Here is a 16180-nt window from a genome sequence, read left to right as displayed (position 1 = left end):
CATTGGTCAAATGGTCAAGGGTCAAATGAACTTTTTTTTTTTTAGCTTTGAAGTGTTTCATGTTTATCTTTCACTAAAAACATCCCCAAAGTGGTATTGTGATCCATTCACACATCTCTGAGTATTCCTCCAAATACCTGCTCTCTGAGCACCAGCCCCTCCCAACCAATGAAAACAAGTGGGTGCTCACATTGTGACATCACAAAGTGAGGAACCGCCCCTTCCAGGAAGAGTCTGCCAGAGCTGTTGACATTTCTGTAACAAATGTGCCTCAGGTTTGTGGCGTCCAGTTAAACACGTAACATGTTTCAAACGGAAACATTTTGCGTGAACTAGACAATAAAATTATATTTTATAATAAAAACTAAAACCTGTTGAGACCAGAGTTTTTGCTGTTTGAAGACTAAGATAAGACAAAAAAAAGTCAAACGAGAAATGCAAATAAAGATCAAGAAGAGCCGAGCGATGGATCCGTTGATGCAGACGTGATGCAGACGTGACGGCCGCCTGCATCGTCTTCAGTGCAGACGATGTGTTCGAAACGGCTCAATGAAAACGACAGCCTTTTTAAAACCATGCAACTCGGGCCGCTCAGCCTTTTTCCACCGTACACAGGCTGGAAGACGGTTGCTATAGAGACCCAGGATCACATCAGAATCTACAGGAACCCAGCTGTACAAAATCCAGATCTGCTTCCTGCTTCCATCCTTTTCCCATCCTATGATCAGTCTCTGGACGATCAAAGCTCACATTTACGATTTGTCACTAAATGGAACGTCTTTCATGCAGGAAGTAAGAGCGCCGTTTATCCATTTTAAATCTCATTTTAAGAAGAAAAAGCACAGAAAGAGGAGGAAATGAGACGCAAAGAGAAGTGAAACATAACGAGGCTCCGATCAACTAAAGGTCAACATTTTTGTTGCGGTAATGTGACAGCATCACCCGCACAACCTTATGATCAAAGCCACAGCAACAAGCCTGACCTGCTTAGCTGCAGTTGAAGAGATCCACCTGTGTGACTAACTGAACCTGAACGACGGGAATTCTGTCTGTTTATTGGAGCATAAACACAGCAGCTATGGAACTGAGAGACTGGGAGAAGGTCTCTGCAAACATCTCCATCTGGATTCTCCTTCACACCACACGCTCGTGTCAAGAAAGCAGGAAGACAGGACGGAGGCGTGCCCCAGCGTGGAGCAGGCCCTTCCTGAGAGGGACTATGACTGAACATCAGCTGAGTGACTGCTAATCACCTGTCCATGCGCTGACGCGGATTTGTTATTTTTGGCCGCCTGAACGGAAGCAGTCAGAACTGGAAAGTCAGGTGAATGTTGGCTTACCTTGGAAGACCCGTTGGAGTACATGTGAATCATGTTTTCGGCTCCCTGCTTCACCTTCAGCTCGATATCATTTTGGCGCTTTAGGGCCGCCAGGCGGCTGCTGCTGCTGGTCATCCGGGCTTCGCTGTTTGGCGTGTCCGGGGTCACTGGGGATTCTGGGAGGAAACAAAAGGTTCAAATTCTGTCATTTTGCTGCTTCTCTGAATGAACAGTTCACCTGTAATACATGTACGCACGCATGGACGCATGCACGCACACACACATGTACGCACGCCACAGTAAAAGGTAGAAGCTAGACCATGGCTTAGGAAAAACAGTCATGTCCCAACTTGAACACATACAGAACCCCCACCTTTTTGAAAGCAAAAAAACAAATTTGAAAGCAAAATAAAAAATAATTGAAAAGCAAATATTTAATATTTCCATTTGCAACTTAAAAAAGATTTGTGTGCAACATAGTGGCAGAAATATCACTCCACACTGAGAGAAATATAAAAGCTGAATAGAACCTGGACACATTTGTTTCTTGAAGTGAACCAGAGTTCATTTCTCTCGATAATCCAGCACAAATTTCCATCTAAGTGGACTCTGATCCGGGACCAGGAACCGTTGTCTGACCCATCTTTGGAGGTGGTCTTGGTTTGTTTCTAATCGGACTGAGCTTTGGTTCTCTCTGGGATTCCTCAGTCTGAATAGGCTCTGTGCTCAAGACGGAACAACTGGACCAACACAGCCGGTCATTATGGGATGTAAACGGAGTAGCAGAGCAACGATGAGACACAGCAAGTCAATGAAATGTGGTCAGAAGAATGCAGGTTGATTAAAACAACTTTTGACGTGATCCACATTGCTTCTGACTGTTTTCCTGACAATCTATACGTCATAAACATTTGTCAGTTTACTTTCTTAGACGCTGTCTCCTGAGTAACCGCCCTGCAACATGACTTATGTCAAAGTAAAAAGTGTTGAACCCGACGTTGATCCAGACGTTCAAAACTGATGAGCGAAATATAAAGTATGAATCAGTGAACTATCCTGACAAGGACTGCAAAACACAGGACTTGGCTGGCTGAAGAGATCTTTAGTCACTTGGTTTTGTTTGAAAGCTTTGGTTTTTAACTGAATAGACCGCTTAACGGCAGTCTGAATACTCAGGACTTGGTCCAGACCAACGGACTCCTCCAGTCTGAATACACCCTAACACAGTGTTTTTCAACCAGTGTGCCATGAGATGGTCAGGTGTGCCGTGGGAAATTACCCATTTTCACTGCTCTAAAAACATTTTCCATCTCCAGGATATAAGGTCTGTGTTCATCCAAACAGGCCCTGATAAAACACTGAGTAGTTAGGAATATGAAAGATCATAAAATACTTTTTTCTTTGTGTTTCTTTGATTCTATTAAAATCATTTTGATAAGAATGACGGTACTGCGATTTAGCTGCAACTTCAACTCTGTTTTCTGAAAAGTCCCGCCCCTTCAATTGTCTCCACCAATCATTCGTGGAGGCTTCATCATACACATCAGTGTGACCAATCAGAAGTGGTTAAAGTCTTTACTTCCTTGTTCAGATTCTGCTCATAAAGTCTCTCAGTTCTACCAATAATACTAGCTAAAGCTCGTCTTTAGCGGTGTAGCTCTCCACAGAAACCGGTGTCAGACTGCGGAACAAGTGAACAAAACATTCAACAGACAACATGCGAGTCTATCTGCAATCGCACTACATCTCCCATGATGCATTGGGTTTAAGTGACAGCGTCTCAGCACACAATGAGTCTTCCCTGTTAAACGTCTTGAAACCACAACGAACACACATCAAACAGTAAGAAAATAAATAAATCCCTATTTAGAAAGAATATATTTGGTTTTTTGTGTATATATGTGTATATATTTGTCAAAACAGACTATAGAGTTTCTCCTTTTTAAATTTTTGGATGCTGGAGTGCCGCGGGATTTTTGTCAAGGATAAAGTGTGCGTTGGCTCAAAAAAGGTTGAAAAACACTGATCTAAGAGATCCAGAGGACATCCACCACCTCCAGCATTCATACGGCTCAAACAGTCACCGGTGGTGGAAGTATGATGGTCTGCAATGTGTGGTGTGTCCGCCGTTAACTTTTACACTGAGGTTTTTCTGGATGGTGTGATGCGTGGCATGAACACGGATGGGATCGGTTTACATTCAGGGGATTTTAAATGACAGACTCTGTTCAAAGATCTCGGTTTTAGAATGTTGTTGGAACGCAACAAGTCTTTGTTTCGTGTCATTTTATTGGCAGGTTTAACGTCTTTTTTTTGTTTTTCTCTAACAAACCTCCTGAACTGATTCCTTTTCATAGCTATGAATACTGAGGCGGCAGCTGTCTGCTGGGGGGGGGAAGACAGCTGCCGCCGCCTCCCCGCTTGTGTTTAAATGATGTCAGACAGGGAGGCCGTCTGTTGTTGGGCTTTGGCTCTTCCTGTGAACAGACTGTCAAGATTCTGCCTGGATCAGTGGCTCATCTCTGTTCCTCAGCATTGTTCTAAGAATACAAGCAGGATGTGCCCGTCGCACACAAACAGACCTGCAGAGTTCAACGACCAGCCACAGAAATGAGCACCAACCGGTCACCCACACAGAAAAAGCGCTGTAGCTGTGAAGACACCTCCCATCTGACAAACCAGAGCAAACCTAAGCAGTGAACCAGCAGTGACTCATCTAATGGGCTTTAAGAAGCTGAGAGTATCACTGCCAGAGCTGTCACTGGGGGGGGGGGGCAGTGAAGCAGACAAGCCTAAACAGGAAAAACAGTCATAAACCTGTTGAAAAGCCTGTGGAACTAGGTGGGAACTCCACAGAGGAGTGGGGGCAAAGCCGATTCTGTACTTCAGGAGGGAGGGGGGGTAGTTAGATAATGAGAATGATCCAATGACATCTAAACCATGTGAGGTCAGCAGCAGAAGGTCGCGCTGGAGCCCAGACAGTAAACAAGCTTCCACTGGAACGGTGTGAGTTCATTTATGTGACTGACTGAGAGCTGCAGGTTTGTTGAACTCAAAGGAATTCCAGGCCCCCCACCCTCAGTGAGCAGTTAGGCACATGTGGAGCGGCAGGAGGAGATCCTGAGCTCCTGAACGCCGTGGGCTGATGTCACCGCTGGAGGCTTGGCGGGGGAACGGGGAGAGAAAACAGACGCGGCCAGCGGTGCTCGCCAAATAACCTCAGCCGTAACGGCTGCTGATCCTGACCTCCAAACACAGCGAGCAGCGCTTTAGAGAAATCAGCTGAGAGTCCAGGAATAACCTTCCCCAGAACAAAAGGAGCTCCCATTCAGCCAGAGACAAAGAAACTCTGGTGGGAGTTCAGGAAAAAGTTTCGCCTCTTGAGGCTCAGAGAGCTGGAAATTCCACAAGAATCTTTTTCCTGCTGAAAAAGCTGAGCAACATTCAGTTTCCGTGTGTCATCATGGCCATTACCATGGTCACTGACATTCCAGAAGGTTGTGTCATTCAGACCGAAAGCCGTCGCTCCCCAGATAGGTCAAAAAGTCCGGCTAAATTTGTCTCCACTTAAGATAACCGCTCTCCGAGACAGCCTCTCTTCCTCCTCCCCTCATCTTCCTCCTCATGTCAGATGAGGCAGGAGAACATGGCTGCAGACGGCATTGCCCCTCGCTTCGGAACAGAGAGCGTGCGCAACTCCAGATTCCATTGTTGACAAATGCACAGGAGCGAGCTTTCAGCGGCCATTCACAGAACCATTCCAGGAATGTGCAACGCAACCACGCCACCTCCAAACACGCCGTTGTTTGCTTCTGCGTCTCAGGTTGGTCCTGCGTCCTTCCTAAAGCCCGCCGGGAGCCTGCAGGTCACACACAGGCTGTCTGCCGCCTGAGGCACACCTGTGAGGAAGCTGCATGCAGAGTCATCCTCATGGGTTTACACAGAGCAGCAGCAGCAGCTGGGAGCCTGGATGAGGTGAAACCAGCTAGATGGTTATAGCACCTTCAACCCGTAACCTAGTGCAAGTATCTGTATCTGCCCCATCTTTAAAAGTCTACCGATATTCTTCTGACTGTTTTCAGAAAGACGTTATATTTGAAATGTTAACTTGTTCCTCATAGATTGGGAAGCTAATGTTTCCAGTCCTGGTCAGTAATGGACCGTTTTCAGGTAAATGTTCTTTTTGACAGAGATACATGTCATTCCTCATCTGGTAATGGGGAGATTATGGTTAGAGTCATGTCCAATATTCAATAAATGGTCTGAGTTAGGATTGCACGATATGAGCAAAACTTGCGATATGAGTGATCATTGTTGCGATAACGATATAATTTGCAGTATATGTACAAATAGCAAAACAACCAAAAACATCATTACCATTTCATTGCAACAATTTAAGAATTATAATCCAAATGACTCTCGTTGACATAGGAGGCAAACATCTAACATAAAAGAGCTCCATCTGATTGGTCAACAACGTGAAAGGGTCCATCCAATTGGTCAAATGCATAAATGGATTTATTTGATTCGTTAAATAGTTCAAGCTGCCATAAGATTGATTTAGCACATTTAAGGTAACCATTTATCGTGATTTTTGCTGACTTTTGCAATATGGATATTGCACAGGTGGATATTGCAATAACGATAAATTTGCGGTATATTGTGCAGGCCTAGTCTGAGTGCTGTCAGATGTATTTAAATGAGAGTTTTAAAGTGAAACGTGTTCCTCTGAGATCCTTTACTGTTTGTTAAAAAGGTCGATGCGATTGTCCAGTAAAAGAAAAGTTGTGCATTTCTGATAAAGAAACAAAAAAAGCAAATCTCAGCTTTGTGTTACTGTAGACACTTAAGTATCGGTATCGACCACAGTTGCAGGGGAAATATCAGTCTCATCGGATGGAAAAAATGATAGCGGCCCATCCCTACTGGAACCCACACCTGCCGGGTTTACAGCCAAGAAGCAACACTTTTACCAAACCTACCAAATTCATCAACCTGTCATCATGTGGTCGACACAAACACAGTCCTATAAGGCTGCAAATGACGGGCACTCTTCTGAAACTATTCAGATTCTGGGGCCATTACCCAAGTCAGTGTGTGTCTTTGTATCACTGAACTTTTCTATTGTTGTTGTTGTTGTTCACCTTTCGGCTCCTCCCTTCAGGGTCGCCATCAGCTTTCACTGATTCACACAGGTGGTTTTGTCAAAGATTTTACTAATGCGGTCAATCGATTAATTTTTGTGAGATTAATTAATCATGATCTGTAAATAATTCATCTATTTCCAATCAAACCTACTAATTGCTGTGAAAAGCCTCAATTTGAGGTATTTTCAAAGTGGCTTTATGATGTTTTCTTAGTATAACAGACTTCCAGCCTTAAAATTCCACACCACTGTGGGGGGCCAGACTTGGGCCCCATAGTGAGGCAGCAGCGTGAAGAGTCTTGCCCAAGGACCCATACTGAAAGGAGCTCATCGCTCCACCCTGGGAATCAAACCCTGATCTCCTACGCGCCAGTCCTACACGCAGCTGAGTGAGCCGTCCGGACGCTTTGAAAGCAAATGATTGATTATGAAAATCTCTAAATAATTTTGATTTAAAGACTCACTCCAATGAAAAATTTGTTTTTGGTGTTTTTAACGTGTTCTTGTAGAATTTTTCTGATGGACGATTTTAAAGTAAACCAACAATAAAATAGCATTTGTCTTTACTTCTTTGCTGTGAATCAGATGAAAACATGTTGTTTGAAAAGCTTGTGGTTGTTTTGTATGAACTACAACCGTCAGGCCAAAGTCTCCCTGCTCTGCTCCATTCTGATCCTCCACCTGCAGACAAACAGAGCTTTGTTTTCCTGGTCTGAGCTGGAATCTCCGTCCGAAACTGGACGGATGGATAGATCTGACGTTGCTGCCATTTGTGTTGCATCAGTAATGTCAGGTTGGTGTTGGGAGGGGCTGTAAGCTAGTGGGAGAGAGTGTTAAAAGAAATGATGGGATATCAGCAGAGGTTTATTTCCTCGCCAACGTCCACAAGTTAGAGGTGAATTTCTAAGGAATTCCTGCCGCTCTGTAGAAACTATCCTAAAATAAATTACAGAGGTTTTTCAGATTTTGGCTAAAAACAACATCATCATCTTTATCAAAAGACGACTGGGAACGCTTGAGAAACCGATCAGAAGATTATGGGGGTGCACTGTGCCACACTGAGCCGCTGGGAGTTTACTGAGCGGACAGAAATGACCCCCCCCCCACCACACACACACACGGACTCAGTCCTCCTGGTTCTGTAGTTACCTAGTCGTTCTTCTGGGTCTTTGACCACAATATGGGCGTTCAGCTCCTGGAGCTCCTGATGAAGCTCCTCAACCTTCTTGTTAGACTTTTTCAGCATGTTGTCGACATAAGCCAGACTCTTCTTGTCTGTGGTGACCTGAGGGGGGCAGAGAAATGTGGACATGAGAGAAGAACAGCTTCTAGTGGGAAGGACTCATCGATACACAACTGTCTGGCTGCTGACTCGGAGGACCACAAATGATGTGTCCGTCACATTCCTTTAAAGGCTGGTGAGTTTAGGCCCTGACCCATTCAGAGTGCTGGCGGCGCTGAAACAGAGGCGGTCCAGAAGCAGCCAGCGGCACTGTGGCGTCAGCAATCTGATGCAGTTCATCTTTTCAGCCACCCAGAAGATAAAACCCCGGAAAATGCTAATCCTCCCACTAAACTGGTGGTTATTGGAGGAGCCCAAACGTAAAGGAGGAGTGCTGAGCCAATAAGGTTCTGTCAGTGGTTCTGAACGCACCGCAGGGAAAACGTGAGCGTTCATGAGCGGACACAGGGGTCTGCTCCAACTAAGGTGAATACAGTTTGATGCTTTCATTCGACACAAGCACCTGTTTCAAGTGAACGACAACTAAACTTTCTGTCAGATTCCAACAGGTTGGAAGCCTCTGCTTGATGACAGCTTAACAGGATGAACTTTTTTTATTTTTTTTAAAAACAAACTCGTTTTTTTTTCTCAAATTATGTTTATTTATTTATTTTTCCTTTATTTTATTTTCGTTTTTACAAAATCAGAAAGGCGTTCAGGTGAGTAGAACAGACCTAATACAATATTACATTTATGTTGGCACTGCGGCATTAAAAAAAAACAAATCCCTGTGAGGCTGATGATTAAACCAAAAGTGACACTTTAGCTGACATTTTCATCAAGTATATGGAAGCACTGGGGGTTTATTTATGACCAGTTTCCCTGCTCAGATACAGAACACCCCATAATATTATGTACTGCATTCATTATAAAGACTGTGGGAAGATGATGGCTGACAATAGTTCCGTTCCTTCACGATTTTTGGGGTGTTTTTAGGATTTCTGAGGTAGTAAGCAGCACTGACAAAACTCCTCATTGATCTCAGTGATCTCTTTCTTCATGATTGGTTAACAGCATCTGTAAATCTACAGCATGATCCCAATAGCAGCGTTCTTAATGCATTTACACCTAAATTACCAACATTATAGGTTGAAAAGATCAATTGTAACTATAAAAAAAGATGTTGACACACTGAGGATTGATTCATTTTTCTTATGTTTGAACCAAAAATGTAAATATACTTAGCATTAATTCTGTTTTCTTTTATTATTTATTTATCTAATTGTATTTCATCTCAACGTCCAGTTTTCTCTTCGGTGCTTTGAGTCTGAAATTAAACGTATCATTCAACACAGAAGAAAATGATGAAAAAAAAACTGTGTCAAATAGAAAAATCACTTGGACTAAACACTTATAACTCCACCTGTTAATAAAGTCATTATTATAACATAATTGCATAAACTGTAAATGTAAAAGTTCACCTTTAGCATTATTGCTACTTCACTGAATTTTTTTGTGCATCTTTACATGATTCTTTTTACAGTGCGTTGTGTTCTGCACTCTGATTGGCTGGTGTCTCCTATACAGGATGCGTTCTGTTTTCCAAGTAACTACGAATCTTCAAAAGTGAGCGGATCTTTGTTTTCATTCTTTAAAACTGGACTTATTTTTCGATGAAGGTTTGACCTTTGACAGTTTGAGGTGGCAATGTAAGAATGTAGCGCCCCATAAATGAGGGACCACTGTCTCATAAAATCCTGGAGGAACTCCATCCATCCATTTTCTTAACCCGCTTCATTCCTCTGACTGTTATGGAAGCGATTTTGTAGCATAATTAAAAATAAAAGTCAAAACCAGAAATGCTTTTTCACTTTCAAAATGAAGCTGCATTTTTTGACTCAAAATTAAAATGAAAAAGCAATCCTTCAAAATGCTTTTTCATTTTATACTTAAAAACCGCTTACTCTGTGTCATAATTAAAATGAAAATGCAAAGAGGGGATTGCATTTTAATTTCAACATCCACCCTGCGAACATTGTCTCAATATTCATTTGGAGAAAGCATTTCCAGCGACTACGTAGCAGCACGTCTGCCTTCTGTGGTCCTCCTCCTGACGCACCGCGGACAAAGTTTTGTTCTTCGGACCGCCAGCTGCCTTTGCATAGCGGAGCGCGAAGCACTTGATCATGATCGCTGAAGGCGGAAATGCTGCTGCGATCTGAGAGACCATCAAATGAATTTGTGTTTCCAGTGGTGTCCAGAACAAAAATAAATGCTGATGTAATTCCCACATATTCCCAAAGCTTCCGATTCGCGAGGGCACTTATAAAGGAAGATTCGTGCTGCATTTTTCGCATTAAGATCCAGGAATCCAGGTTTGAGCAGTCCAGGTCCAGCGGTTTGAGAACAGGACTCGGTTTTAGGTGATCTTAATGCAGCGGAATGTTCCTTCAGTGCCCTTGCGAAGCAGAAGCTGTGAATCGGAGGCCAACTTCAGCGTCGTCTGCCGCACGGATTTTAAAACATTATGATCGAGCAGAGCAGACCCTTAAATATAATCATAACTGTAATAAAAGCACATTATGAAGATAGTCTCCTGCAGCTTCATGCTGAGTGAGTGTTGGTCCAACCAGCAAACGTTAGCACGGTGAAATCTGCTGTCTGTTGATGGGGCTCCAGCTGTCATAAACAGCAAAATCAGCGCAAAGCTGCAAATAAATTTGTAAATTTGTGTGAATTACATCAGCATTTATTTTGTTCTGGACACCACTGGAAACACAAATTCATATGATGGTTTCTCAGATCGTGGCAGCATTTCGGCCTTCGGCGATCATGATCTGGAGCTTCGCGCTCCGCTATGCGAACGAATGCGGCTGCTGCCAGTCCGAAGAACAAAACCTTGTCCGCGGTGCGTCCCAAGGAGGACCACAGAAGGCAGACATGCTGCTGCGTAGTCCTGAGAAACTGTGTAAAATCATCAGAAGTTCACAACCATCACAAAGCTCTCGTCTCTGGCGCTAACACAAAGCTCCACTGCTCCTGGTGTGTCTCTTACCAGACGGACACACAGAGAAAGCAGTGACGTCATCGCCCCGCCTCCTCGCTGGAAATGCTTTCTCGAAATGAATATTGAGACAATGTTCGCAGGGTGGATGTTGAAATTAAAATGCAATCCCCTCTTTGCATTTTCGTTTAATTATGACAAAGAATAAGCGGTTTTTAAGTAGAAATGAAAAGCATTTTGGCGGATTGCTTTTTCATTTGAATTTTGAGTCCTTTGATGCAGTTACATTTTGAAAATGAAAAAGCATTTCTGGTTTTGACTTTTATTTTTAATTATGCAACAGAATTGCTTCCATAGACAGTCATGGGGCTGCTGGAGTCTAACCTGGCACCTGCTGGGTGCACCCAGGTGTATCCAAACAGGTGCAGGTGGGTACACCTTGCACCGATCGCCAGCTTGTCGCAGGAGTCCTGGAGGAGCTGAACAGTGCATTTATCACAGTCGTTACAAGGAACAAACCTGTAAATCGCTTTTCAAAATAGATTTTCAAAACAAATAAATGTTCATCTTCTTACCTTGCGCAGGTTCTCAGCACCTTCTTTGATTTTGAGCTCTTTGCGGATCTCCCGGCGGATCTGCTCTTTGATCTCGTCCAGCTTCTGCTGGACCATGGAGTCAGACAAGTCCAGGTTCTGACCCAGGCCGAGTCGCTCTGCCACCAGCTGGCCCCTGGCATCCCCCTGGAGGACAGCATGACAGTAGAGGGTAAGTCCTTCGTTCATTGACTCCTGTGGTGAATGTGAGTCCTCCACTGGAGCGGCTGTAAGCTGGAGTTACATCCAGATGAGCAAACTCATCTTCAGCTTCTTTTTTTGTATACGCCAAACCCAGAGCTGCATTCAATAAATGAACACTAAATAACATGGTTAGAGTACGTTTTTGCAGTAAAAACAATGACAAAAAATTCTATATTAAATGTTTAGTGATAAGCTGGTCAACCTAAAGACGGGCCAGGATTGTCCTTCTAGTGTCCTGTCAATCATCATTCTGTCTGAATACCGGCTTTTAAGTGGAACTTTTATCTGGGCATGAAGTCAAGAAGAGATCAGATCTCTTTTTCAAGAGAGACCTGGCCAAGAGCCGCCGACAAAACATCCAAATCAGTCCCATCAGCTGGAGAAATGACGTGAACTCTTCAGTGACACTCAGAAAGCTTCGCTTTAAAGCAGCTGAGGGAGACGTGCTCCTGCAGCCGCAGAGCTGCCTTTAAGTTTACACATTTATTTAGAATAAAGCAAACTATTCACTGTACGTTCCAGACCATAATATAATCATAGCATCTTAAATCATCCTACTTCTTCCTTTCTACCATTTGGACTTAAGGAAATACAAATTCGGACTGTAAATTTGCCAAAAACAAACAAACAAAGAGATCTGGAGATAATGAGACTGATTGGGCGGTCCGTGTCTTGTGCGTGTTTCCAGCATAGTTGCGTGTTAAAAACCTGAGCCTGAATCCTCACATGCTGGTTTCACTGGAGCTGTCAGTCACTGACCTGCATCATTAAAGCCATCACCTTCATTTAAGAGGGATTAGGAGACACTTCCTGAACGCCGGAGCTTTAGAGCTCATCCGGAATTCACGGCGGTTCTTTGTTTTAACACAGTCTGATAGAATAACATGTTGAGAAAGATGTCAGCTTTACCTCTGGCTAGACCTTTAGGACAACACTCCATGTCATTAGAACATGGATCAGCATGTTCATTGGGTTGAAACTGATTCCATGCAAGAGTTCACATTCACCACACGGAGGCTTTCACTTTCTGAAATATCCTGATGAAATTCACGTTTTTAAATGTCATTTTCTGTTCAACTTAGAGGATCAACATGAACCAGGAAACTCTATGGAAACTATTTCCTAATCATACAAACAAGTCATAGCAACACTTCGAAAACACGAGAGCCGTCTAGGTTCATTGCAGACGCGGCAATGGGCCAACCCAAAGCCACATTTAGGTTCAAATTATCCGGCTTTCCTCATGACACGCAGGATAAAGCTCTAGATTTCACTAACTGCTATTTCGTACCACAACTTCCTCCGTTTCAGCCAAATCCATCTCTAAATCAGTTGAACAAACAAGTCCTCGCATGTTCTGCTAGCAAGCTGTCCTGTTTTTACACCGAATGCTCCCACAGAAGAAACTGTGTCCTTCATCAGGAAGATGAGGCTGCAGCGCCGCCAGCCAAAGCTCGCTCCAAAGTCTCAGTCCTTCCTTCTGCTCGCTAATGGCTTTCGTGTCCTGCCTTTTTCTCCCACAGACCATTGACACAAACAGGAAGATAAACCGTCTGAGCAGCGACAGCCAAATCCCTCTTAGCCTCTCCCCCCTGTGAGGTCAGAGCGGTCCAGAATGGGACCTAATCTCGCTCCAAGGAGAGAGCGGGCTAAAATTACCGGCAGGTTAAAAACAACGCCCACACAAAACTACTACCTGCTCTCTTATCACCACAACTCACAGTCCAAGGAGGAGACACGCCGAAGTATCGGACACGACAAATCCACCCAGACTTTCAGATGGATTTCAGGAAGAAACCAGTATTTTACCTGATTGTTGGATTCATTGTTACGTCAACCATCAACATGCAACCAGCCAGTTTAAAAAGCTTGTTGTTAAAATTGTGTCATAACTTTATGTACCATCTGTCATTACGGGTTATTATTTATACGTTTTAAAAAAATCTTCTCCCTCAAGAGGAGAAAAATGGGACCAAATTTTGATTGTCTGTATCTAAAAAACTACTGAAGCCAATGTTATGTCATTTGGTGACCAGTAACTTTGAAATATTCTACTTCAACTAAAGCAAAATCAGCTCAATAGCGCCACCACGTGGCCAGGTATAGCACATAACACGTTGAAGTCTTTGCTTCTTTTACCGCAAGTCGTAGAAACAGAACTCCTATTAGTGATTTCTTGGATCCGGTAGAAATTATTTTAACCAGACCACACACTTCCTTCGTTCGACATTTTCTACTAACAAAAAGATAACAAAACTGTACTGCCACCTTGTGGTTACTTATAAGATTAACAGTTGGGCTGTGTCTTCTGAATTATAACATCACACTGTATTTTCTCCTTATTGCTAATAATCCCCTCAAAATGCCTACTTCACCATGACGCCATTGGATGTCAGGGATATTTTGCAAAACAAACTTTTGGTTGGATATCTAATGTAATCTATACAATCTTTACTTAATTTGTTTCTAACCTATCTGGAGCGCCCCAAACTAATCCCGAAGAATTTTCATAAAAACTGCTTTTCAAAGTGGCCTTCCAGTATGTAATGCTACCCCCAATTAGCAAAAACGGAAACAGGTTTTCCAGTTAAGCTTCTGAGGAGGTTGTGTAGAAACTGGAAAATAGACGGAGCTGCAACATGTTCCTTCATCTTAAAGACCCACTCCAATGAAAATGGTGTTTTTAGTGTTTTTAACATGTTCTTGTAGCCTTTTTCTGATAATAAGAGGACATCTGTAATGAAAATTAAGATTAAAACCTAATTTCTGAGTTTTTCTTTATTCAAATCATGAACAGATAAAAAGCTGCAGTTTAAAACTGCAATGGGCGGGGCCAAAGTCTCCCTGCTCTGCTCCATACTGATCATCCACCTGCAGACAAACAGATCCATGAAGGTCTTTGTGTTCCTGGTCTGAGCTGGAATCTGGATCAGAACTGGACGGATGGATAGATCTGAAATTGCTGCTGTTTTTGTTGCACCACTAATGTTAAGTGTGGGTTGTGAGGGCTGTAAGATAGCAAGAGAGAGGATAAACAACGGGATGATGGGAAATGCAGGAAAGTTTACTTTGCACCAGCAGTCCCACCACCAACTCAGAGGTGAATTTCTAATGAACTCCTGCTGCTCTGCAGAAACTTTGTCCTAGAAAATGACACAAGTTTTTAAAACTTTTTGCCTAAAAACGGCATCATGATAAAGAAGAGACCACTGGAAACGCTTTGGAAATAGATCAAAAGATAGTCAGAGTAGGACTTTAAGCTCAAGAGCTCTAAAACGACAACAGCTGAAAGTACAAATCTCCAGCCACAACCCACTCTTAAGCATTATTATGCGGTTACTTAAATCAGGTTTTTGCAGTTTAAACAGTTGAGCGTTACCTTGTGAGTAATTGCTGATCCCCTGGAGCTTTTAAACAGGCTCCGCCCATTACTATGTGACACCATGTTGGAATTTTCTAAAACAAATTTCCCTTTCCCTTCTTCTGGGGAAATTCTCTCTAAACTTCTCACTAAAAACATGCCTGTGCTTCCCTCTCATCTTGAAAAAAAACACGGGTAGGAGACGGGAAGAGTGGCGTTTGCTCGGCCACTGCTCCCACTTGTGTTTTTCTGATATAGAAAGACCCAGTTCAGTGTGAGCTTCGTTGCTTAGCTGGTTCACCTGTGGTGCTTGCAGAGAATGGTAAATGGCGTATGCTTATATAGCGCTTTCTACCTTCTTCTGAAGGCCCAAAGCGCTTTACAGTAACAGTTCCATTCACCCGTGCACACACACATTCACACACTGATGGCGGCTCCGCTGCCGAACACTGGCGCCAACCTCCCACCAGAGGCAGGGTGGGGTTCAGTGTCTTGCCCAAGGACACTTCGACACATGGGCGTGCAAGGCGGGAATCGAACCTGCAATCTTACAATCATGGGTCGACCGCCCTACCGCTGCACCTGTCTGTTTCCCACAGACACAGAGCAAAGTCAGAGTTATGTCATCCATAATCTAAAATCAAGCTAGGTCGCTGAATATGCAAGAGAAAGAACTTGCAGTACTGCCCCTCAGCCCGCAACATCACAGTAATCCAGTTGGTCAACTGCGACAAGCATGAACACCACTCCGGTACTCGGTTCACTTCACCGGCTCCCTGTTCATTTTAGAATTCTGTTTAAATGTGACTGTCTGTGTTTAAAGCTCTTCATGGTCTTGTTCCAGTTTACTTGACCGAGCTCTTAACTGTCAACCAATATCTGCTGGATGTGCCGGGTCACCACAGGAACATCAGGGTGACCCGCCTTTTCCACCGCCGACCCTACATTATGGAATAATATTCCTCCAGCACTGCGCCTGAAATCTGACCTGAACAAATTTAAACTAAAAACTTACCTTTTTAGAACGGCTTTAAAACTCAGTAGTTGTTGGCATTTTTATTTTCTTGTATTCATGTTCTTGTGTTCTAATCTTGTATGTATTTTACTGCTGGTTGCGTCTTGTAATTTTACAGTTTTTGAATATTTGTTGTTCATTTGCCTAATTTTGACCCTTCTTTAATTGTAAAGCAGTTTGTTACCCCTGAAGGAGTCGCAAATAGATGTAGAAGTAAAGGTTTTTGTGTTTTTAGTGCAGAACCACTTTGAAAATGAAAAACTACAAGCTAGAGTTGAGAAAGAAAGTGATGCTGACCTTAAGTGAACTCCACAGT

The 16180-nt window shown here is 43.3% G+C and overlaps 1 protein-coding gene and 1 long non-coding RNA gene across 4 annotated transcripts in view; one reads left to right on the top strand and one right to left on the bottom strand.

The window, feature by feature from the left end:
- pkn2 (protein kinase N2) overlaps nucleotides 1-16180 on the bottom strand; it is a 50485-nt gene that overhangs the window by 19935 nt on the left and 14370 nt on the right. For 2 of the 3 annotated variants that reach the window (XM_020710772.2, XM_004078725.4), the window contains exons 2-4: nucleotides 11267-11431; nucleotides 7615-7750; nucleotides 1341-1495 (exon numbers count right to left, since the gene is read on the bottom strand). In XM_020710772.2, coding sequence (XP_020566431.1) covers nucleotides 1341-1495; nucleotides 7615-7750; nucleotides 11267-11362 — 387 coding nt within the window. In that variant the 5' untranslated portion in view covers nucleotides 11363-11431. Of the gene's footprint in view, nucleotides 1-1340; nucleotides 1496-7614; nucleotides 7751-11266; nucleotides 11432-12779; nucleotides 13017-16180 lie in introns of those variants that run through there. The other variant, XM_011486119.2, reaches the window with a different exon arrangement.
- On the top strand, nucleotides 7744-14259 carry LOC105356115. The gene is made up of 4 exons (XR_910365.3): nucleotides 7744-7883; nucleotides 7996-9313; nucleotides 11276-11456; nucleotides 13012-14259. It is a non-coding gene; the product is annotated as an uncharacterized LOC105356115 (long non-coding RNA).

The sequence above is a fragment of the Oryzias latipes genome, chromosome 17 (genome assembly GCF_002234675.1).
Source record: "Oryzias latipes chromosome 17, ASM223467v1".
In the NCBI taxonomy this organism is placed as follows: Eukaryota; Metazoa; Chordata; class Actinopteri; order Beloniformes; family Adrianichthyidae; genus Oryzias; species Oryzias latipes.
Note: the sequence above shows the minus strand (reverse complement) of the source record. Positions and strands in the feature narration are given on the sequence as shown.